This window comes from Coffea eugenioides, chromosome 7, assembly GCF_003713205.1.
Source record: "Coffea eugenioides isolate CCC68of chromosome 7, Ceug_1.0, whole genome shotgun sequence".
Lineage (NCBI taxonomy): Eukaryota > Viridiplantae > Streptophyta > Magnoliopsida > Gentianales > Rubiaceae > Coffea > Coffea eugenioides.
In genome coordinates, this window is record NC_040041.1 from 36,714,168 (window position 1) to 36,737,951 (window position 23,784).

General features: G+C 33.8%; 1 protein-coding gene across 1 annotated transcript; it reads right to left on the reverse strand.

Annotated features, from left to right (window-relative positions):
* Positions 1-249: 249 nt before the first annotated feature.
* LOC113777322 (probable pectinesterase/pectinesterase inhibitor 41) lies at positions 250-21,408 on the reverse strand. The gene is made up of 4 exons (XM_027322354.1): positions 21,391-21,408; positions 21,163-21,237; positions 1,250-2,273; positions 250-967 (listed from the first exon to the last, which is right to left on the reverse strand). The coding sequence occupies exons 1-4, from the start codon at positions 21,406-21,408 to the stop codon at positions 273-275; spliced, it is 1,812 nt and encodes a 603-aa protein (XP_027178155.1). The 3' UTR covers positions 250-272.
* Positions 21,409-23,784: the final 2,376 nt, after the last annotated feature.

Below are 23,784 nucleotides of genomic sequence, written 5' to 3' on the forward strand. Positions count from 1 at the left end.
AAGAGTGCGTTCCATGCAATTCCGTTCCTTCTCGTGTGCTTTAGGAAGTTGACTACGCAAGAGGACAGCCTCATGTATGTGTATCTGATAAATAAATAAATTCTGAAGTACAAAATTAATGTCAACAATTAAAAGAATTGGTTTTTAACAATTGATTTCAAGCTGCTCCTAGGAAGCCTCGAGGCTTCATGTTACATGCTTATTTAATCTGGTAAAATAATTGAAACAATCAGTATAACAACGTCTAAAGAACGGAAGAAAAAAAATTGAACTTAAGATAGCAAGCCACTGGTGTATGGAACACCGGTCTGCCATACCCAACCATCTCCAAGCAGGAAGTTTGATACCGTAAAATTCGCAGCATCTGTAGCATTGATGATGTAGAAACCAGGCCAAGTCACTCTGCCACTTTTATTTGATCCAGGTCCTGTATTGCTAAACTCAGCATAGTATGAGGTGTTGAGCGCAAAATCTCCAATCCATTCATGCCAACCTAATGGATCTATGATACTATCTAGGAAAGAATACATATAAACGGTCCTTGAGTACTGCTTCCATGGCCTCCCCAAATATGTCTGGACACTACTGTTGCTTGAAGCCAGATCATCAGCGGCTCTAACAGTACAATTTTGGATAGAAATTCCAGTGTTCTGGTTTGGATCAGTCCTGCCTTGTGCGGTAATTACATTGAACTGAAAGTTCAGTGGCAGTCGCGGATACATATTGCAGTTTTGAAACACAGCTGCTGCATTACCAAATATGAAGTCCACAGTACCATAAATATCACATTCTCTATAGAATTGCCTGAGAGAATGTGCGTACAATGTATCTTGATATCCTTCGAAGCTGCAACTATAGAACGTAGACAAATCTGCACCATTTCTCACTGCTACCGCCTGGTGCTTGATTGCCCCTGCTGTGTTGCGGAAAGTTAGGTTGACCGCGACAAATCCTTGTCCGACCACAGCTGCAGGGTTGTCATTTACGGCAGAAATTATGATCAGCGGAAATAATATATAGTAGCAAATTAGCAATAACTTTCAAGAAATTTAATTAAAACAGTTACAGAAGTCCAAAGTTCGAATCCTCGACTGTGGGAGGGTGGAGTGGGGCAGGGGAAAAAAAAAGTAGTTTAAAAAGGGAAGTTTTGCTAGCTGTGTCTCCTTTTTCGCTTATCTGTCTTCAATTTGGAATAATAAAAGTTAGCAGTAATATACTCTTAGGTAGTAGTGCATATCGTGTTGCATACCAAAAGTTGAAGAATTGAAAGTAGTCCACCCGTCAACGAAGCTATGGTTTCCGGTGATGATAGTCCGGTTAATGCCATCTCCAATCATCATCACATATTTCTGGTTTTTGGAAATGGTGACATACTCCGCATATACACCGGCGGTGATATAAATCAAAAAGTAGCCGGTGCTTCCGTCAGTATTGTTTGGTGCTACAGCCACAGCATCATTGATGGTGGTAAAATTCCCGCTACCGTCCTGGCTCACAATCACGATATCATTGATCATAACTTGATCTTCACCATCATCTGTTGTCTGCCGAAGATTTCTCCTGCTCACTGACTCGAAAACTGCCCGGTGTTGCTCCGACATTTTCAATGGCAAGGTGCCATTACCAACGGGGAGCTGCTTTCTGGTGGGATGTGAAGGAATCTTTCTCTTCTTAGGAACCCATGCTGTAAAGAGAGCGAGGGAAACACTGAAGAGCCTTGTGTCATTGGCAAGCGGGGCAATTAGGCCATTCCTGACGCTCCATGTGGAAGCAGTTGCCTGGAGGCCGTCCAAACAAGTCTGGGTGTTGGTTAAAATGGCACTCAGCAAAGTCTGCACATCTTCAGCTTCCAATGTAGGGAGGATTTTAGACGTTCCATTCACAACTTTGAAGGAATCTAAAAGAAAATCCATGTTACATTCAGCCAAGAACTGGCAATCCTGGAGCGCACGGACCGCAGTGATGGTTAAATCTTTCGAATGGCGAAGATACTTTTCGATCAAGGACAGGAACTTGCGAGCAGCAGACAAGGACTTCCGGACAGAATAGCGGCCGTAATCATATACATTGGCGGAGGAATTGTTGTTGGGAAGAACAGATTTGCAGAAAGAAGGGTCTGGAGTGTGTCTACAGGCATTGGAGCTGGAGATAGGTGCCACGGGACTACTCACAGGACTACCCACGGCCACGGGAGGTGGCACATCGGGAGGTGGCACATCTGCAAATGATTGATGAGACAAGAAGAATAGAATGAGAATGCAAGATGCGGCCACCTGACACAGATAAAGCTTGTGATATTGAATCATGGTTTCAAGACAGAAAATTTAATCAAGGTGAAGAAATGAAGGGATTTTAGAATTTGAAATGAAGGAACTGGATTGGATTGATTTGGTTTCTTGACCTGGAATTCTTTATATAAGAAGCTGGCTAGCTAGCTAGGAAGAAGAGAAGGAAAGGAAAACATGTGGGCCAGATAGTTCTGCAGCATTGAGCCAAAAAGAGGTGGAAAGTCAACATGCATGGCTTCTTCGAAAACGCGTTTCTTGATCTCTATGTACTATATTATATAGTACTCAATCAGTTGTATTACTATAGGCTCACGTGAATGGGCTGGTGGTTGGCGCCTCTTCCTCGAAACCGTTAGGTCCTGGGGTCGAACCTCCGCAACAAAATCAGTTCGCCGTGCATTTAACGTGTTAGGTCCGGTTGGGGCGCTGGGCCGAGCCGAAGTGGGGATTAGTCGGGCCGCCTTTACGGACTTGACCCGGACACCCCACTCCGTCGACAAAAAAAAAAAATCAGTTGTATTACTATAGAGTGGTAGCATCTTTAAACAGGAGTTTATAGCTACTAATTAATACGTAATAATTAATAGATTCAGTATAAATGTTCATTACCCCAAATACATACAAATGCAATAGGTTTTTGCTACATTGTCATTGCTACCGTCTCGTCTTTTATCAATGATGGTCAACGACGGGGCACATGGCAACTGGCGAGGTTTACATGTTTGTTAGTCAAATTACATGTTTGTTAGTCAAATTAATTCATCGTAATCTTACTGTCATATCATGTGGCTTAACGGGTCAGAAAGAAATTCTAAGTCATTGTGGGATTGTTTATGGGTTAATTACATTTACCTCCCCTGAGGTTTGACCATATTATCAATCAATCCCTGTAATTTGTCCAAATAACGGTCTCACCCTTTGAATGATCAAACATTTAACAAAAACCCCCTTAATGTCGAAAATGCCCTTATTGAGGCCATGTTGCATTAAAAAAAACATATTTTTATTTTATTAACCCTGAAGCAATCCAAAAAAATAGAAAAAAGTTTTTGCTTATTATTTTATAAAAACCATATCTTTGCTTCCATAAATAGTTTTGAATCAATAATTATTTTAAATCTTAAAAATGAATATTAAAAATTAGATAAATTGAAAGAAAAATAATAAAAGAAGAAATTATTTTAATTCCTGGAGTATGGTTCAAATTGAGGAAAACATGCTTTGTGCTCTCCGCAACATGCCTTGAACCACAAATTCGAACCATACTTGAGGATTTAAAATAATTGCTTCTTTTTTATTTTTCTTTCAATTTATCTAATTTTTAATATTCATTTTTAAGATTTAAAATAATTATTGATTCAAAACTATTTATGGAAGCAAAGATATGATTTTTATAAAATAATAAGCAAAAACTTTTTTCTATTTTTTTGGATTGCTTCAGGGTTAATAAAATAAAAATAAGTTCTTTTTTTAATGCAACATGGCCTCAATAAGGGCATTTTCAGTATTAAGGGGGTTTTTGTTAAATGTTTGATCATTCAAAGGGTGAGACCGTTATTTGGACAAATTACAGGGATTGATTGGTAATATGGTCAAACCTCAGGGGAGGTAAATGTAATTAACCTATTGTTTATTTTTCGTTGCCCCACGTTGTTCTTTTAGATCATTAGCCTGCTTGGACTGCTATTATTTAAAATTTTTGTAGAAAAATATACTATAACTATTTGATATATGTGAAATAAAAAAAAAAGATTGAAAAACTTATTTATGAAAAAAAGTAAGAATTTTTTTTAAAAAACGTAAGAATTTGACAATCCAAACAATTTGCATTTAGATTGCGAGTTTTCTACGAGATAGTTTTAAAACAATATTCTCTTGACATATTTTTTAATTTTTTTTACTTCATATATATCATTATAATTACACTTTTTTTTAAAATAAAACTTTCGATCCAAATGGCAAAAGGGTTCTTGTGATAAATTTTGTGTAGATATTGTATACATTAACGAGTTGGAATGCATAATAATTAATTAATTTGAATTTAAATTAAACTTCAATTTTGACAAGATACCTCTGGTAATAAGTTTATATTGCATATAAATATTGAGTCATGAGTCTCCCCTCGCTTTCTTCCTATCAGCGAGAGAATTAGCAGGCAAAGTCATTGCCCTTCTGGTAATAAGTTTATATTGCATATAAATATTGAGTCATGAGTCTCCCCTCGCTTTCTTCCTATCAGCGAGAGAATTAGCAGGCAAAGTCATTGCCCTTCCCGTGAATGCTGGTTTCTATACGTCTCGTGAATTTATTGGTACACTACTAGCAAAGGCTTAACAATCTTCCCTTGAAAGTTAAACTTCTTAGGAGGTTTATGGTTCGTGTTCTCGAATTAGAATCAGAATCCAAGGCATAAACTTTACTATAAGCATGGGTTTTGGTTATTTACCATTACAAGTTTGGTTTGGAAGTGAAACATTTGAAAGTGGAATTTGTGATTCACGAGTTAATCAATTTGAAAATCAAATTATAAGTGAGGAATAATAGAGTTCTGCATCTAATACTTTGGTACCCTTTAAATGATTCCCATAGTGGTGTATTCAAAATAATAACTATGGGTACTACCAACTTCGATACCAATTCCTATTCTTCATAATATTTTACCGGGATAATTTCAAAAACCTCCCCTCAGGTTTTTAACAATTTCACTCACCTCCCTTTAGGTTTGAATAATTACACTAACCTCCCTTCATATGGTAAAATGACTATAATATCCTTCACTTATAAATAATTCCTACAAAAAAAAAAACCCTACAACTCCAATTGGCCTTTCAGTCTAAAGCAATGGTTATCATACAAACTAAATTCTTATTCTCTCTTTCTGACTCTTTCTCCTACCTTCTTTCTCCTACATCTCATAACCCATTATTTTTTCACAATTGCCTACACAATCATTTAATACATCTTGAATCCTCATTATTATGGAAATAGATCCTCTCTCTCTCTCTCTCTCTCTCTCTCTCTTTTTGTTTTCCTTTTTCTGTAGGTATTATTGAATTGAAATTGTCAAATGACAAGTTGCCAGATTAGATTTGTTGTCAAACTAAATGAAGGTGAAAAGGATGGCGGTGATACAGAGTACAGACGAGAAAATAAAAGAGATAGCTAGAAAGGGAACATAAATTGAGAAAAGTTACGTTATTATGCCAATTGTGTAAAAAAGAATTTTGGAATAAAAAAACTGCAATCAAATTTGCCTAAAGACATGGAATCCGGTCTCTAGTGTTGCTTTTGGTTATTCCGTATTAATATTCTTGGTGTAGATTATTTTAGCATAAACAGAGTTGCAGCCATTTAGATTGAGTTTGAAAAGTGACATTGGTCAATTCAAATATTGAATTTAGACAGAAAAAAATGGGCTAAAGATTAGGTTGAATGCAAATTTTAATTGTCATAGTTGATTTGCATGGGAAGTTTTGGGGCAACAATAGTAAGCTATCAAAATTGTGAGAATATGGAGATTAAGTTGAAGTGGTTTATTGAATTCGTTAAAATGATGGTTATGTCGTTTACAATATTTGCAATGTGGAAGAAATTTATTAGTGAGCTTTTCACCCTTCTAAGTAATGAAGGGATATTTTAGGATTTTTTAGGACAAATTTAGCATATTGGATCTATATTGTTATTGAAATGCTAATCATAGGGGAGGTAAGTGTAATTTTTTAAACTAAAGGGGAGCTTCCTGAAATAGATAGAAATTTCAGGGGAGGTTTCTGAAATTATCCCTATTTTACAATTTCTTTAGTTCGTTAAGTACTTCAAATCATGAAGAGCTCCATTTATTGAATTTCAGGATAATTTCAGAAACCTCCCTTGAGGTTTTTAACAATTTCATTTAGCTTCCTCGAGTTTTTAAAAATTACACATACCTCCCTTGTCATTTAAAATGATAATATTAACCTTAAATATTTTAATGAAATTCCCTTGTTTGGTATGTTTATACTTAGAATGGCTTTTAAAATTATGTTTTCATTCTTTTTTCTTCTTATTCATTTTTTTTTATTTTTTTGCCAATAAAATTGTAGAACTACTACTATTCCCTCTAATTTATATTGTAACCAAATGTCGAACTGGTGATTTTTTTTTGATGAGTTAACTTATATGTAATACAATGTTTTTACTGATCTCTTTTTTTTCTATTTTTTGGTATTAAAATTAACAATAAATAAAAAAATAGCCCAAAATTACTACTAAATTATGATAATTTCACTATTTAAAAAATTCATAAACTTTAAATGAATTATCTCAACATTTTCTTTTTTATCTTATAAATCGAAATTCATAATAAAATATCATAAAAAATATCCTATCATGGTGATAAAATTATTATTAGAAAAAGTCTTATATACACTGAAAGTGTATATACTATCACAATTGAATGCGCAACACATATGCAAAATTCGGGTTTTAAATTCAAATTCGGATTATGTGTCATGCATTTAACGGTAAAAGTGTATACACTGTCAGTATATAGAAGATTGATTCTTATTGTTATATTTATTTATTAAATAGTAGGTATGGACATGAAAAATTTGGCATATTTTTCTTATAATTATATAGGAAAATAAATTAAAACTTGTTACACAAAGGCATTTTTGGGTATTCATTTAACAATTTGACCAAGTTAATATTATTTTAAGGTTTTGTTACTAAAACTATCAAATCAAGGGAGGTAAGTGTAATTTTTCAAAACTCAGGGGAACTCAGTAAAATTATCAGAAACCTCACAGGAGGTATATGAAATTATCCCTTGAATTTCAACTGTTTCGTACATATCTACCTAATTCATTTTGTGAATTTAATTTGGTGGCACGCTAGCAAATGCTATATGTATACCATTGTCTCCCAAAACGCAGTATAACTTTTTATTTTCTATCAAGAATTTGAGATTTAAGAAACAAAGACGAAAGAAATTGGGGATAATTTTACAAACCTCCCCTATGGTTTTTAATAATTTCACTCGGTTTCCTTCAGGTTGAAAAAATTACACTAACCTCCCTTGGTGTGATAATATCACTATAATGTCCTTCATTTAATAGATAATTCACAACATGATACAAGGGTTAAATAAAATCAAGAAAAAAAAATCATACCTCTTCTATTCTCTACCAAGAACCATTCCTTCTTTCTTCTTTTCTCTCACTCTTGTAAACAACAATTCTTTTTTCGTTTATCTTATTGTCTCTTTACCTTTCCTTTCCTCTTACTTTTTCTCTATATCCACATCTCTATTTATCTTAATGATGACCCACCATACCATAACCATCTCTGTTTACTTAATGAATATGACACTATTTTACTTGCAAAAGTAGATTTCATTGTCAACTAAAGAGCAATGAATATTCTTGTAGTGATAATAAAGAAATAAATAATGCAAATTGATAACTAAGAAGCATGGAAGAGGAGGGATTAGTGAAAAAATTGCTGGGTTGATTATTACCCTGAAAACTTGTATAGAATATTAATAAATGCATTTGATTTTCTTTACTTGATTAATATTGTTGGTTCTGGTTTTGTTATGGATGGTTTTACTCTGTTTTATAATGTTAATATATATTTTTGTGGAGGTCAATGTATTGTTCTACTGGTAGTGGTAAGTTAAATTATTATTTGTTTTGCGACAATGCTAGGTATTGAATTGAAGTTTAGAGTGTGAGTTTGGTTGTTGATTGTCAAGAGAGAATTGATTTTTAAAAAATATTTAGGTTCAGATGATATCACAAGACAGATGTTGGGATTTTTGGAACTGCTGAAATTCTTGAACTGTTCAAACTGTTTGCTTAGTAGGTTTGTCGCATGTTTGGAAATAATTTGATTTGACATTGGAGTTTGAAGTGTTTGCTTGATGGTGGTGTTGTTGCAAATTTGAAAAAAAAAAAGTGTTGAGGAAACTAGTTTTCTTTTAGTTTTTATAGAACAAGGGTAATATAGGATATTTGAGAAAAAATCTAGCCTGGTGGGTTTATCTTGTTACCTAAATAGTAAGAGTAAAGGAACCAGGTGTAATTTCTAAAACTTGAGAGGAGCTCTCTGCAATTGTGAGATACTTCAAGGGAGGTTGTGAAATTATCCCAAGAAATTGAGTCTAGAATTTTCGATTTCTGGAGTATCAATTCTATTCACTACGCCAAGTCCTTCCGTACACCTAAACATATAGCCTTGAGGATCTTTGACTACTTCAAAATATAGAGCTCCATTTCTCGGATTATGTTATTTCCTTTAATTTTGAGACCATAAATGCATGGTCGGATCTGAATGGATTCGAAGGCACTTGACAAATGACTTTGGCGTTTCGTATTTCTGGGTTTGAAATGCCAAGCCCGGTCAACACGGCACAGTAGGTAAGGTTTCAGAGTTAAGTTTATTAAGTACGGCAATTGTGAGCTCAATTAGACAACACATAAAGTAAGTAATGGGCAAGGCTGATTGGCTAGCATGTTGATTGGAGTTGTACATTGAGCAGAAATAGCACGTTCTGGTTACGTTGTTAATATCGGTTCTATGTGAAAATTAAATACTAGTAAGCTATTGAGTTAAGCTTGAAGTTGGGGGAGAGATTTAAATTGTGCTCTTTCGAAGCCTCGTGAGCAAGTAAAACCAGCGGATTGAACGGCCGGTTTGACAGGTTGGACCGCAAATCAACCATAAATTCAGTATGGTTAAATATTTAAATCAGGAAATCAAATGAACCGGTTAAACATAGTACCGGTCGGACCGGTCAATATCAAAATCAACCTTTAAAACAAAATTTCACTAAATATTTATTTTCTTTATATATATATATATATATATATTAATTTTATTGAAGTAATTTAAATATCAAAATAATTAAAAATTATGAAATAATTGAATTATAGTTGAACCGATCAAACTGATTGAATCATGAACTAGGAGCTCATCCGATCACTTGCCGGTTTGGGTTTCAAAACAGGAGAAAGATTTAAATTGCATTTTTTTTAATGATGGATCCAAAGCATAGTTATTAAGCTTGGTTGGCTTGAAGGTTTAATTAATTAATCTAGTGAATTGGTCACTTATTCGGTAGACTCAAACGTTTAATCGATCAATCTACTGAACCAATCACTTAATTGAGCTGAGTTGATAGTTCAACTAAATAAGGAAGATATCTATTTAAAAAAAAAAATCAAAGACCTACCAGTTTAATCCACAAAAATAAAAAGTTTACATCTAGTGGGATTTGAACGTAGCAATCAATGGACCACAAAGCATTGCTAAGTTTAGTGAACCACTTTATTTACTTCACAGTAATTTGACTAATATAAATGTATTATTATATTTTGTCTCAGTCAACTAAATCGCTCCGCGGTTAAACCACTAACCCACTCAACCAATCTCCTTGGTTCGATGTGGAGTATGCTTTAATAACCATGATTATGATGATGCGACAATTAACTCACCGAATGTGCTGATAAAACTGGATTTGCTAGTCATATAATGCTGATATATATGCATATGGGCCTAATTTCTGCAATTCCATCTATTGTTCCATCCAGTTTTTTTTTTCAAGGTAGAAGTCTATTATTACATCTACACTTGCTATGAGTGATTAGGAAATTATTTAGATAAACCCATTTTATAAATTATTTCGTGTGGCATATATTAATGTGTAAGAGTTACATTTCTACCAAAATAAAATTTAACAGTCACGTGATTATGAAAATATAGGATTATACCAGAAAATTAGTGGTGATTGTCAGTTGATGATGACTAAAAATCCGGGGATGGTAACAAAATGTTTGGAATTATATTTTGTATTCTCCTGTAAATCACTATTTTCTTTGTCTGTATAAATGCCTGTCATGAAATTCATCATAAGTGTCATTCTAATATATAATGTAATAAGAAATGTGCCACTAAAAAACGGAGTTTATATTAGTTATCAAGCATCCAATAATGATAATGTATACACTGTCAGTGTATATAAAATTAATTCAAAAAAAAAGTAATGTAACATTAAAATTTGTACAAAATATCCTAAAAGTATACATTGTCATTAAAAAACTGTATATACTATCAATATATATAATATTTACTCTTAGGATATGGATTGATTAAAATTCAAATTTGAATTATATATCACGCATCTAATAATTTCGGTATATAGAAATCAATGCATATCCTAATTAGACCATGGTGGGCTGGAATTCAGTTGCCTAACACTGCCAAAACTTTCGACCTTTTTACGACAGTCTGGATTCTTTTGAGATGAAAATAGTGTCGCGTTAAATCATCATAGTATTAAAAGTGAAGCTTAGAGGGGTGACAAAGTTGGACTTTGGAGCTTTCTTTTAAAGTATGAACAAGTACTTCACAGGCTGGCGATGATTAGTTGAGCCCTTGAGCCTTGAGCGGGTTTAATTTTTCGATCCTTCCTATACACGGTCTGACCACCGACGCTTGCTCCCTTAATTGTTTGCCTCGTAAGGCAATCCGATAGTGAATTTCGTAGGCATGCCCGCATTTACTTTCCCAGTCCTTTCTTTTTAAAATAAAAAAGTTTGAATGAGTTCCATTCATATTATCATCACGAATCAGGATATGATTTCGAAATCATAGATCATTTAAAAGAAATCATATCAATCACTTACTAAAGTTCTCATAAGTCAGGACATGTTTTCAAAATTATATGTTACTTACAGGAGTTGTTATAGAATACTCATCAACACAGCACTCATATTAACAATACGATTCGAAATGGGTTTGTTTGGATTGTAAGTTATTTGGAATATTTTTACTGTAGCACTTTTTGTGATGTGATGTATGTGAAATAAAAAGATAATTAGAAAGATAAAAAAATGTATTAAAAATTGTAATGATAATGTAAGCAAATAAAATTGAAAAAATAATACTCAACCCAAACAAACCTATAATTATTTGTAAGAAATTGATCTGTCTTTATCAATTGAACGTTCTTCTACTGCATTGGCTCCTTTCCAATCCAACCATACAACTTTCCCGCTAATCGAGGCCAAAGACTCAATATAATAATAATACTTTCCCAGTCCTTACAAGTATATTATAGTGTCATTGACCTCGAAGCCTGCTTCATTTGCTTTCTAGCACTAGTTGTGTTTGGATAGAGTATTATTTGAAATAATTACCGTAGTACTTTTTGTGATGTGATATATGTGAGATAAAAAGTAATTGAAAATATAAAAAGATGAATTGAAAAATGTGTTTATGATACAAGCGAAATATTATTTGAAATAATTTGGCAATCCAAACACATATTGCACGAAAATAGTGGTACTAATAATAGTAAAATTTCGCATGTTTCAAAGCCTTTTGCGGCTTTGCTGCTGCAAAAAATTTTCCTTACTTTCTCTTTCATTGTTGTGAATAGAATAAATGCTTCCTTTGTACAGGTTCGTATGAAAGTTCCTCAGTTGACCTCAGCTGGACTAAGATGGAGGATACCAAGTAAAGGTAACGCAGTGCCTAGGGGAGTCTCTTGACCTCTTCTGCTGGATGACTAGAGGGATTCTCTTGACCTTGAATTCCAATCTCAAAAGCCCCCTCATGAGGTTTCTATCCATGTTACTTAGCATATTTCAAGGAAAAAAAAAATTGGAAAAAAAAACCATGGATGCAATGTGCAAACAATGTGCACCAACTTGGCGACAATTACATTATCCTATTACGCGGAATGAATCTGTGAAATCTTGAGAAAAGTACATGAAAAAACAAAGGTTGATGCAAGTGATTATCGGCACTCTATCTTAGGCTGTCATTTAAATAATTTGGACTGGGTTTTAGTGAGTCCGTGGCTTTAAGATTTTGTGGGCGAACCTTAGCCCCCTTTAATTCATATTGCTCTGGGCTTAAAAGGGATTTGACCCAAATTCAAAAAATTTCACACTTTTTTTATACTAAGTCCCCTTAGCGTTATTCTTATTACGCTTTACCCCTTCTGTTAAGTCACAAAAGCTTTTTCCGTCAAAAATTGTCAAAAGTTTCAATTTTGTCCTTATTTTTGACTTGTTCCATTCTTCTTCACACTGCCCAAGCGTCTCCATTACGCATATTTTTAGTGATGCAAATTTTTTCCTAGGAAATCAAGAACTAAATTCCCAAAATATTTCACTTTTATTTTATAAAATTACCAAATTAAGTAAACTCAAAACTTTGTTACTATCCAAAAAAACTTGACAGCAATTTTCTTTTAAACTTTACATGGTAATCTTTTTTGGTAATCAATCTTATTAGTTTTTTATATTTGAAATAATTTTATGTTATATTTACAATAGATTTGAAATGCATGTAGATTTTTCAAGTGGTTGGAACCCATTTTTAACAATATTTTCCTAGAAAAAATGACCGATTCTTCATATCAAGTGTTATTTCTACTAATTACTATTTTAAGGTCATTTATATCCTTTTAAATCGTTAGTGTTGAGTGCTAGTCAAGGGGAGGGAAAAGTGTAATAAAAGTAATGTTAAGCAAGAAACTGCAAATGGCACTAGATCTTACCGGAGCTCAGTGCACGTAACCCTATTCTTTAAAAGCTAATATTTTACTAAAAATATAATATTTCAATTAAAAAACTAAAGGTTTAGATAATTAATATAAGAGTAATTGTACTTACTATCAAACATCACTTATGAAGGCTAATTTTCACATAATGAGTAAGATATGACATAAGTACTAATATAATGATCAAGCATGTGATTTGCTAAAACTAAATTCAAAGGAAAGTGAATCGGGCTCATATCATGTTTACTCTTGTGTCAGCCAAGCGAAGCCCAATTTAATTTCTAACGTATATTTGAGGCTAATGCCCATCCAAATCCATTTGTCTGACATGTTTCACCCATCCAAGTTCGTTTCCACTAATCACTAGCCTTTGGGCCGATGGCCACCACTAAGCCATTAAAGTCTTGGTGGGTTGCCTCCCACCAATTACCACATTAAGTGATCTCTTAAAAAATTCAAACGGGTGTATAGTACATCCGTCTGGTCCGGCGGTGGTTCAGTCCCCATCGCTCTCCTAGACTCAGTTGGGCCTCCCCTTAGATTAGGATAGTGTAGGATATTATAGATAAGACGACAAATGACAAAAAAAAAAAAGTTCGGTTCCAACTTTCCTTAAAGTAAGATAGAGTAGCAATAACACCACCGTTACCATAGGGGTAAAAAAATGTTCTACAACTTCTTAAGAAGGCAAGAGATCAATTTACTTGTAAGATGTATCAGGTGATCAGGGAAACTACCAGCAGGGATTAATCTTCGATGGCAGCAATAGTACTGCTAGTCACATTAGATCCAATGGTCGCATTGTATTGCAGTGTTCTAGTGCTTGCGATCAAGTAATTATGATTTTGTGATGAACAATTTCCATTTGCAAAAATGCGTCTGGTTGTATAACGCAAGAATCCAAATCAATGAAGTAGAACATATGCAGAGAACAATGTTATAATGTACAGTTCAAAGTGTTCCATATAGCTCAAGTGAGATTCATTAGGTGGAAAAACTTCTTAAGCATCATCATCTCCATGTCTTATTGCAGACTGGAAGAATTTGGATTAATCCTTGTAACACTGCTTGCTTTACTGCAAGAGCTTAACACATTCAATTAGGTGCACTTCGTGGATTAATTAACGAAATTGCCTGCAAGAATGTAGTTAAATTAAGTTTCTGTGGTGTTAACATGTTGGTTATGCAAAGTTTTCACGGTTGCTAAGGACACAATTAAGCCTGTGGACAATCCATCTTGTGTGATTAACACATAATGGTCTCAGGTTCATTTCCCCAAAAAGAAAAAAAGTTTGCAGATTTCCATATTGAATCAATGAAGTAGAACATATGCAGAGAACAATGTTATAATGTACAGTTCAAAGTGTTCCATATAGCTCAAGTGAGATTCATTAGGTGGAAAAACTTCTTAAGCATCATCATCTCCATGTCTTATTGCAGACTGGAAGAATTTGGATTAATCCTTGTAACACTGCTTGCTTTACTGCAAGAGCTTAACACATTCAATTAGGTGCACTTCGTGGATTAATTAACGAAATTGCCTGCAAGAATGTAGTTAAATTAAGTTTCTGTGGTGTTAACATGTTGGTTATGCAAAGTTTTCACGGTTGCTAAGGACACAATTAAGCCTGTGGACAATCCATCTTGTGTGATTAACACATAATGGTCTCAGGTTCATTTCCCCAAAAAGAAAAAAAGTTTGCAGATTTCCATATTGAATCAATGAAGTAGAACATATGCAGAGAACAATGTTATAATGTACAGTTCAAAGTGTTCCATATAGCTCAAGTGAGATTCATTAGGTGGAAAAACTTCTTAAGCATCATCATCTCCATGTCTTATTGCAGACTGGAAGAATTTGGATTAATCCTTGTAACACTGCTTGCTTTACTGCAAGAGCTTAACACATTCAATTAGGTGCACTTCGTGGATTAATTAACGAAATTGCCTGCAAGAATGTAGTTAAATTAAGTTTCTGTGGTGTTAACATGTTGGTTATGCAAAGTTTTCACGGTTGCTAAGGACACAATTAAGCCTGTGGACAATCCATCTTGTGTGATTAACACATAATGGTCTCAGGTTCATTTCCCCAAAAAGAAAAAAAGTTTGCAGATTTCCATATTGAATTTTCACTTATTTCACATTCTGAAGCCATTAGAGTTCAAGTCTGCAGCAAATTGCTTGTAGAAAGCAATTCATTTGTTGTTCACTATGACAGATAAGTAATGCTTCAACCAATGGTCCTCCACTTACCTTGTGCAAGGTGTTAGACAGAAAAGCAGGATTTTAGTTTAGACATGTAAATCATAAACAATAATTTGAGGCATACCTTATGATCATCGCAACTCCATAAGTGAGTAATTGTAAGTACGCATTATTAATATGGCTTCTAGGTACGACATCCTCGGGGAAGAATCATATAGCTTCTAATTACAAGGGTACCTGACCTGAAGCTCTCTAGCCTGCTATCTAACTTTCTCTCACCTACTCTGCTATTATGTTATTTTGTGATTGGTAAAATAACGTATATCAAAGTGGTGAGAGGGACCAGGAGGCCTAATGTATTTATAGAGTCACAATCCCTCCCATCATGGAATAATAATAGAGTTTAATATTCTTATAATATTTTATTTGTTAAACATAATGATAAAATACATATTAATAATCACTATAATTATCATATAAAGTATCACAATAAATATCATATAATCAGTGAATATGGAACTTCCTACTTCCTCCAATTGTTCAGTTGTATTAGGATTCTGTAATTAGTTATTCATATTCATTTATATAGTTATTTATTCTTCTAATTAACAAGAATTATCTTACTAATATTATATGTGGTCATGTTCGCCACATAAATATTCTAACATAAGGGACTACAAATGGTAACTTCAATTGATAATTGAGAGTAAAATGCTACTGATGCAATAAAAAAATTGCAATTAATCACCACGGACTAATCAGTTACAGATTGAGTAATCCAAGGACCTAATATCCTTTGCACTATTCTGAAGATTTGTTTGTCGGCAACTTTTCCATTTATATTAATAGTGACCACATAATGTCAGTATTACTCTGCCCATTAACCTTTTTAGAACTTAGGACATAACCAAAGCTTTGCTCAGTTATGAACTCTATTTGGACATGGTCTATGCCAGCCTCCAACAAAATATATTCAGCATGCTCTCAATTGTCAATTAGAGCAAGAAACAAAGACCCTTCAATTTTGCCATCAGAAACATGTCTGGAGCTTTACCTAATGGCGGCCAGCTCATAAACTTCTTCCCCCCAATCCCAAACATTTTATTTGCTCTTTCGGCTTTTTTGGCAGATTGCGCCATGCAAGGTATACCCATCTCTCTCTATTTAACTAGCTCATTTGTTCTACTCTGCAGTTTATTATTACATGCTTTCTAGTCACGCTTTTTTTCAGTGGCATAGAGAGGCAAATCTTGATTCTTCATCTCCTTTGTAGCAGGGCGGAGCCAGCTTGATATGAGGGTGGGCAATTGCTCCCCCCCTCACCCAACATCCAACTTTGCAAAAATTACAAAATAGGCTTGAAAAATTTATAGAAATATTATTGGTTTCTCTCACAATTGGTTCCCTCAATTTTAAAAAAATACCCTTATCTCTTGGCATTGCCCCTGTGAAATTTGATAAATAGTCATCTCTAAATAACCAATTTCTTTCTTTTATCTCTTTTAAGATCCAATTGTTTTAAAGATATTAATTGAGACATATTTGATTACTACTTGAAAGAGAAAAATTATAGGAAAAGTAGAACAAAAGTCCCATAAAAAATTAACTTTTATTTCATTTTAAGTGTACAACTTCGCTTATGCATCTGTAACAAGGTATACAACTTAGTAATGCTTACTAGATCCTTTTTCCTTTTTTTTTTCTTTTAGGAAGAAGCTCTAGAAAGATTGATAAAATATATCTTCTTTCTTGTTAAAACAGAAAAGTGGAAAAGGATACTATTGCTAATTCAAGTACTTATGTAGCTAGTGAACTTTTATGTCAAACTACGATTCAAGAAAAATTGTCAATGACTTTGGAGCGTTTCCTTAAATCAACAATCAGACCTTCAACTTCAACACCCATGTGTAAATATATTTCACTAGGATACCTTGTGAACCCCTCAAAGATTAGAATTACACTACTTTCTGATGCCTGACACTACGCATCAGGTTGCCCGGATTTGGCAGATATTTACTGTTTGGTCTTACGTTTGCGAAGCAACTTAAACTTTTAAAACTTCAACAAAATTCCATCGAAAAAAAAAATACAATGAATGTGTTATTCAAATAGATGTAAATTTTCAGTAGACATAATGAGTAGAGGTGGCAAAATGGGCGGGATGGACGGGATTTGCTTGGGTTCGAAATGGAACCGAATCATATGGGTTTGGGTCTAGCCTTACCCATATGTGTTTTGGGACTAATTTGGGTGAGATCACTTTGGGATGGGTTTAGATTGATCCCACCCAATACCCAAATCTATTTTCTATATTTTTTTCTTTTGATTCTTTTTTATTTTTTATATAACTTTAATATTTTTATGTATTAAATTTCTTTTTGATCTTATTGTGAATTTATATTTTCCTGAATTCATTTACACTCTAGAACGATCAACAGTTACTTTTAAAAGACATAACATTTTGATACGGATGAACATATCTTCTCCCTGGATTAAACCAAAAATTGGATTAACAAATAAAGGAAAAGATAGATATACAGCCATATTCCAACCTTACCCCATAATGTTGTCTAACACAAGGACTAGGAACAAGATTTTTTAACACCAAATTCATTCTTACTGACATTCTTAAAATTTCCAAAATTTGATACAAAATAAATCCACATTAAATGCTGAATAAAGCTAGCACAGAAACGAAAAAGCTGATTAAAAATTGATAACAAGGTTGCATATAGAAATCTATGTAGATAGTTTAGCAATTAGCATAAAATCAACTTAAAGGGTGCCAACAGTTGTTAGTAAAGCATTGATTCTTGTAGACACCAAAATTTTACCAATTCATTTTATTTTTATTGTTATCTTTATTTTTTTAAAGTTGTTTAAATGAAATCATTTTTACTTAACTGGTTTTCTTTTGTAGGAAAGTGAAGAAAGGAAAAGAAAGAAAATGGAAGTGAAAAAAAAATCAGATTTTTGCAAAAAAAAAAAAAAAAAAAAAATCAAAGATTATTTTTTGGATAAATGAAATTTTTTGGGAAGATATTTGGATCCAATGGGTATCCAAGTATTTCTCAACATTTCCCATCAAATAATGGATACAATTGGGATGCATCCCATTTTAAATCCAATATCAAATTATAATACCCATCCCGCCCAAAGTCCTTTTGGACATGGATAGCCCATTGGGACTTGGTACAAATTGCCATCTCTAATAATGAGGCTATAATGAGCACACTATTTGGGGTAGTTGCAGCTGGAGTAGATGTAGGTTATACATAACTGTGACGAACAGATTGAAATTTAGGCAAATGATGTGTAGAATTCTGATCAGCTGCCATCTCCCTATCTTGCATAATACATCCTGTAAAAGTTTCAGTAACCCTTGTCAAATCTATAGGACCAGCCTCAATACTCCTTTCATAAGTCTGATTTGGGAGATGGTGCAAGGGAGGCATAAATGTGGAAATCCCAGAAGTTGAGGAGGGATAGTTTTGTACGATTAAATTGACATTTACATATACAATATGCAAAGCTCAGGAAATTAGGCTTCAAAAACCTGTTTATAATTTATCAGGCGAATCTAAACAGCTGATAATAGATTATTTTTTCGTTCAATAAACAACTCTGAATCAAAGACCAATTCGAATGTATATGAATGCTATACATATTAGAATAGATAAGAACGCAGATGTAACACAATCAAATAAGAGAACACATGCAAATAAAAGTACCATGTTCAACTTCAGTCCTCCAATTTAATACCATCAAAGGTTTCCTATGCTTTGTCAATCTTCTACATATTTTATGAAAATTCTAATGCTGCAGTTATTCCAAGTTGTCAACAGCAACCAAGTAAAGGTAACCTTTAAGCACCACAGATGACTTGATATGTTATTGAGAATAGCTTCACAATTTGAACCATTCACCATTCTTGCATAACATTGTTTATTTGCTGCAGAATCAATTTGCACTGAAATCTTGCTTAATATCATTGAAATGCTTCACAAATGTTTAATATCTCAATTCCAAGGGAACAGGCAAAATAAATACGAAAACAGGAAAAGGGATTCAAATGCAATATGAATATAAGTTTGCTTTGCATAAACAAGTAGGGATTGGATGCTCTCATGCATATACCTGAATTCTAGAGTAACTAAGCCATAAAGTTAGAGTTAGCAACCCATTCCATTAAGATGAGTGGAAGGAATAAGCCATTAGTAGTAAATAAGAAGAAAAGCATGATAAAAACATTGAACGTTCAACTTGTTACCAGCAATGTTTTCAAAACCGGACCGTTAATTGAACCGGTGAAGTGAAAGGGTCAAGGTTCAACCGGTCGGACCGGTTCAACCCCGGTTCAATGAATTTTTAAAAAAATAATTTATATAAATATATATATGCACAAAATAAGACATGTAATGGATAATTTAATACTTTATATGATGAAAAGTTTACTATTTTCGAATAATCTGGATTTTTAAAAATAAATTTTTTAAATTATAAGTTAAAACAAATAAATTTCATCTCAATTTCAATTATATCTATCAAAAAAATCTTAAATCCAATCCAAAAATATCACAATATTTGAAATTATACAAAATTCACGTCTATAAGAATTTAGACATTATGAACTTAAATTTTAATTTACATTTTGGAATTTAAATTTACAATTTAAAAAAGAAAGTTTGGAGTTCGAACAAAATCAAGAGAATTGAAAATAGAAATGCAAATTTGATAAGAAACAAAAAATGAGATAAAAGTGAGTGGTTGTGGTATTAAATAAATTGGGTTAAAGAAAAATAATTCTTTTTTAACTTTTTTAAATTTAATGGACAAAAACAAAATTAAAATTTGGAAGAAAACATCAATAAATTAAAAATAAAGAGGTTTGATTAAAGAATGAGTGGCAAAAGAAAAGATGATAGAGAGAGAGAGAGAAAGAGTTGAAGATTAAAAAGAAAGAGCCATGAAAGGATGATATTTTGTAAGAAAAATGGAACAAAAGAAATATGAGTATTTGTTTTATATAAATAAGTTATCAAAAAAAAACTAATAAGATGTGATGGTGCAATGGTTACTATATTGGTCTTCTATTACAAAGGTCTTGAGTTCGAATCTTAATAACTACATTTTGCAAAACAAAAAAAAAAAAGTGAAAAACTCAAAAACCGGAAATAACCGGTTCAAATCCGGTTCGGCGGTTTTCACGGTCCGACCGGTTTTTGACCGGTTTCTTGACAAAGTCAAATCTAGCATTGAACCGGACCGGAGCCATGGCCAGTTCGCGGTTCAACCGGCCGGTCCGGTTCGGTTTTCAAAACACTAGCTACCAGTTCAGATAAAGAGATGTCTCGACATGCGTGATAACAAGGAATATCACAGCACAAGAAAATAACACATCAAAAAATAAACAAATCAATGGAGGAACATAAAACTAAAATCTTGGCATCAAGTCAAATTAGAGCACAATAGCCAATTTGTGAATGACACTCATAGAGGAATGTCTGAAGTGCAAAAATCAGGCATCTCTATCTTCAAATGGCATGGACATCAACATCAGTAAATCAAGTCACAAAAATAACAAAAAAACTCACAAGTGATACTTATAATAATGTGGACATTGCCATTGCAGCAGGGCAATAAACTTTTCATATCATTGTCAAAGAAGAGAACTACAAATTTTTTCTATTCAGAACTTGACCTATTTCAATTATTCTCATTATCATCTAACACAAGAAAACAAATGAAAAGAAAAAACCTCATCATGGCTTAACACATCAAACCTACAAAGAAAAAACCTCATCATGGCTTAACACATCAAACCCGCAATTATGGGGAATCTCTCTGTTTTGGTAAGAATTGCAGAAATATAATACTTGCCAGAATTCTCAGTTTTAAAGATTTGCTCATTTTTTTTAACCATGATGTTGAGCTTAAACAACTACCAATATGAAAAAAAATCAAATTTGCATAAGGAGATAAACTTGTAATTAGCTTCATTATTTGGATAAAAAATGGCATCGAAAAGCTGCAACTACATTGGACTATTTCACCACCTATTCTTCCTTAAAATGTCATCTAAAATTTCTGAAGAGAAGGAATCAAAAACTAAGACACCTTGACTGCAACAAAATTTGTAGAAATTTGATCCAAGGCTTGAGCATTTTGCTTAAGAGGCTTGTGAGGTTGCACCTGCAAAGCAGAAATGTTGATCAAGAGAAAGAGAAATTATACACTGATCAAACAGAGCATATTACCCATCTAGCCTTGCCTATCCTAGTTAGGAGGCAGGGAAGGGGGTACCTTTATATTCTTCACCATTTACATTTAAAACTGTCCACCAACCTTTACAGGAGATGCCATCATAACTAACCATGGGTATGGGATGAGGGGCAGGAGCGGTCATCGTATGGACCGCTCCTGAGCTGTTCACGGCCAAGATTTGGCCCAAAAAAATTATACGGTTTAGATCACTTCTTGTACCTCGTTTTTAACAATGTGTATGGGGTCCACAAAAATTTGTTCTAAAATTACACATCGTGCAAACAAAGTTACGCCGTGTGCAAATAAAGTTACGCGGTGTGCAAAATGCACGAAACCGCTAAAAATGATTGCACTTGCAACCGTTCCTGCCTGTGGTCCATGGGTATGTATCTCTGGCTAAGCATAGGGTGGGCCATTGATATGGCTTTCAACATGAGGCGTTAGAAGAGAATCTCTAAACTTTTTATTTTCTTTGGGAACAAAAAAATACCAATAAATAAAATGGCATAGTTTCGATCTTGCTGGTATATGAGAGACATATCCCATTCCCTTAAGTTCCTGAAGGTCTATTACCATTCAAAGTTAACACTAACCAATAGGAAATAGCCATCAGATTATGACCTTATAACCCCATCACAAGTCACAACCACATCCCAGATGGGCTTAACAAAGTCTCAAAAGTCCAAAATCCTATGATTAATGCTGGTCCAAATAGATCTCCATCGACCTAACAGCAACACAGTGCTAGGGACAGACGTGGTATTATCAATGATCAGCGTGTGACTGTTATGGAGACAAGACTGAAGAAGGCAGAATAGAAGTAACAGGACAGATAGACGGACAACAAACTAAGGCCATCTGCATATAGCTAATTTTCTTTATTGGATTAAGACGAGTAAACATAGTCTTTGAGGAGAATCTCTGCATGAAAAAGAAATCTGACTTTCTTTAATGACAAATTTTCTTTTTAGCAAAAAAACCCAGAAATTTCTAGTTCTAATGATTGACTTTCCATACTGGCCAAAATCCAAATAGCTTACTACTAAGCACAAAAAGCCCTATACCTACCTCAAGGGTATTATTCTGCACCAAGGTCACAACAAATTTCATGCATCACTATGACTCGATAAGGCAATATAGTGGTTTTCAATGACTAATATATTCTAAAAATAGGGTTGAATGACAAAAAAATTGGAGCACAAATTAAGGAAAATTTGAATGTCACACTCATGAAATGTAAAGAAAGGCAAAGATACTTCTTTGTTTTTATTTTTCCTTGCTGAATTATAGTCATCCTTCCTTCGTTTGCCATTTACCTTCTTTTGCAAAAGAGAGAGCATGACCTTTTAGTCGTGCAACACTATGGCTAGGCATTAACATAGTGAAGAAGCATAGCATTAATTTCATCAGGCCAGACTCATAAATCATTGCAATTTCCTGCAGTATCCAGGTAATTAATTCACAAACTAAATTAGAACAATCGCAAAAATGTATATTACCACAAAGTTTCAGATTAAATATTCAATGGGAAACAAATTTACTGTTAGGGTATCAGGCCAATTATTTGAAAAAGAAAAGAACCAACAATTTAATAGAAAATAATATCTAGCACGAATGATGAGCAACGCACAAGAATTAACGTGGTTCGGCTTAATCACCAAGTCTACGTCCACGAAGAGAGAAACTTATTCTTATTATGAGAGGAAAAACACCACAAGATTACAACTTGATTCTCAAGCCCCAACTCTTGTATAACCCTCTCACCTACTAAGAACTCTCTCACTCCTTTCTTGTGTGTTTTTGTAGTATGTCAACCTACCTATTTATAGAGAATTTTACTTGGCCAAAAACCAAATAACAATTGGAATCCAATACTAATTCCTAGATTTATACAGAATAGGAAATAACATCTAAATTCTAAACCAAATAGGAGTTTCCTTGACTACTACTTCAAGTAACTAAATCCAATTAGGAAACTAGTTACTTCCCACACCAAATAGGGATCTTGATTAAAAGAAATTAAACCAATTTCCTAACAAATCTCCACCTTGGCGAATATTTCTTTTAGCAAATACAGCAAACCATCCAAAAACTCCATTTACCTTTTCCCACCAAGTACCTTGGTGCCTAGCTACACACCCGAACCAATACGGTCTTGTTTTCAATTGATTCAATCGGTAAATGAACGTGTGTAGCTAACCGAGTCCAACATCTAGTTGACTCGCGAGAGGGGTCTCAATTCACCCTCTCCCATAGCAGGATTTTTCCTCTTACCACCATTTGTAATTTGAGAGCATTCTTGGATCCCCTTCCGCTCCCAATCCATTGATGTATTCAAATGGTACATATTACCATACTTCTTCTCCATCAATAAGACCGTCTCGCCATGTGTGATTTTCAAGACTCCACCTGCAGCGAAAAAATGGCAACCCTCGGAGTTTAACTGGCTCAAAGAAATTAGATACCTTCGTAACT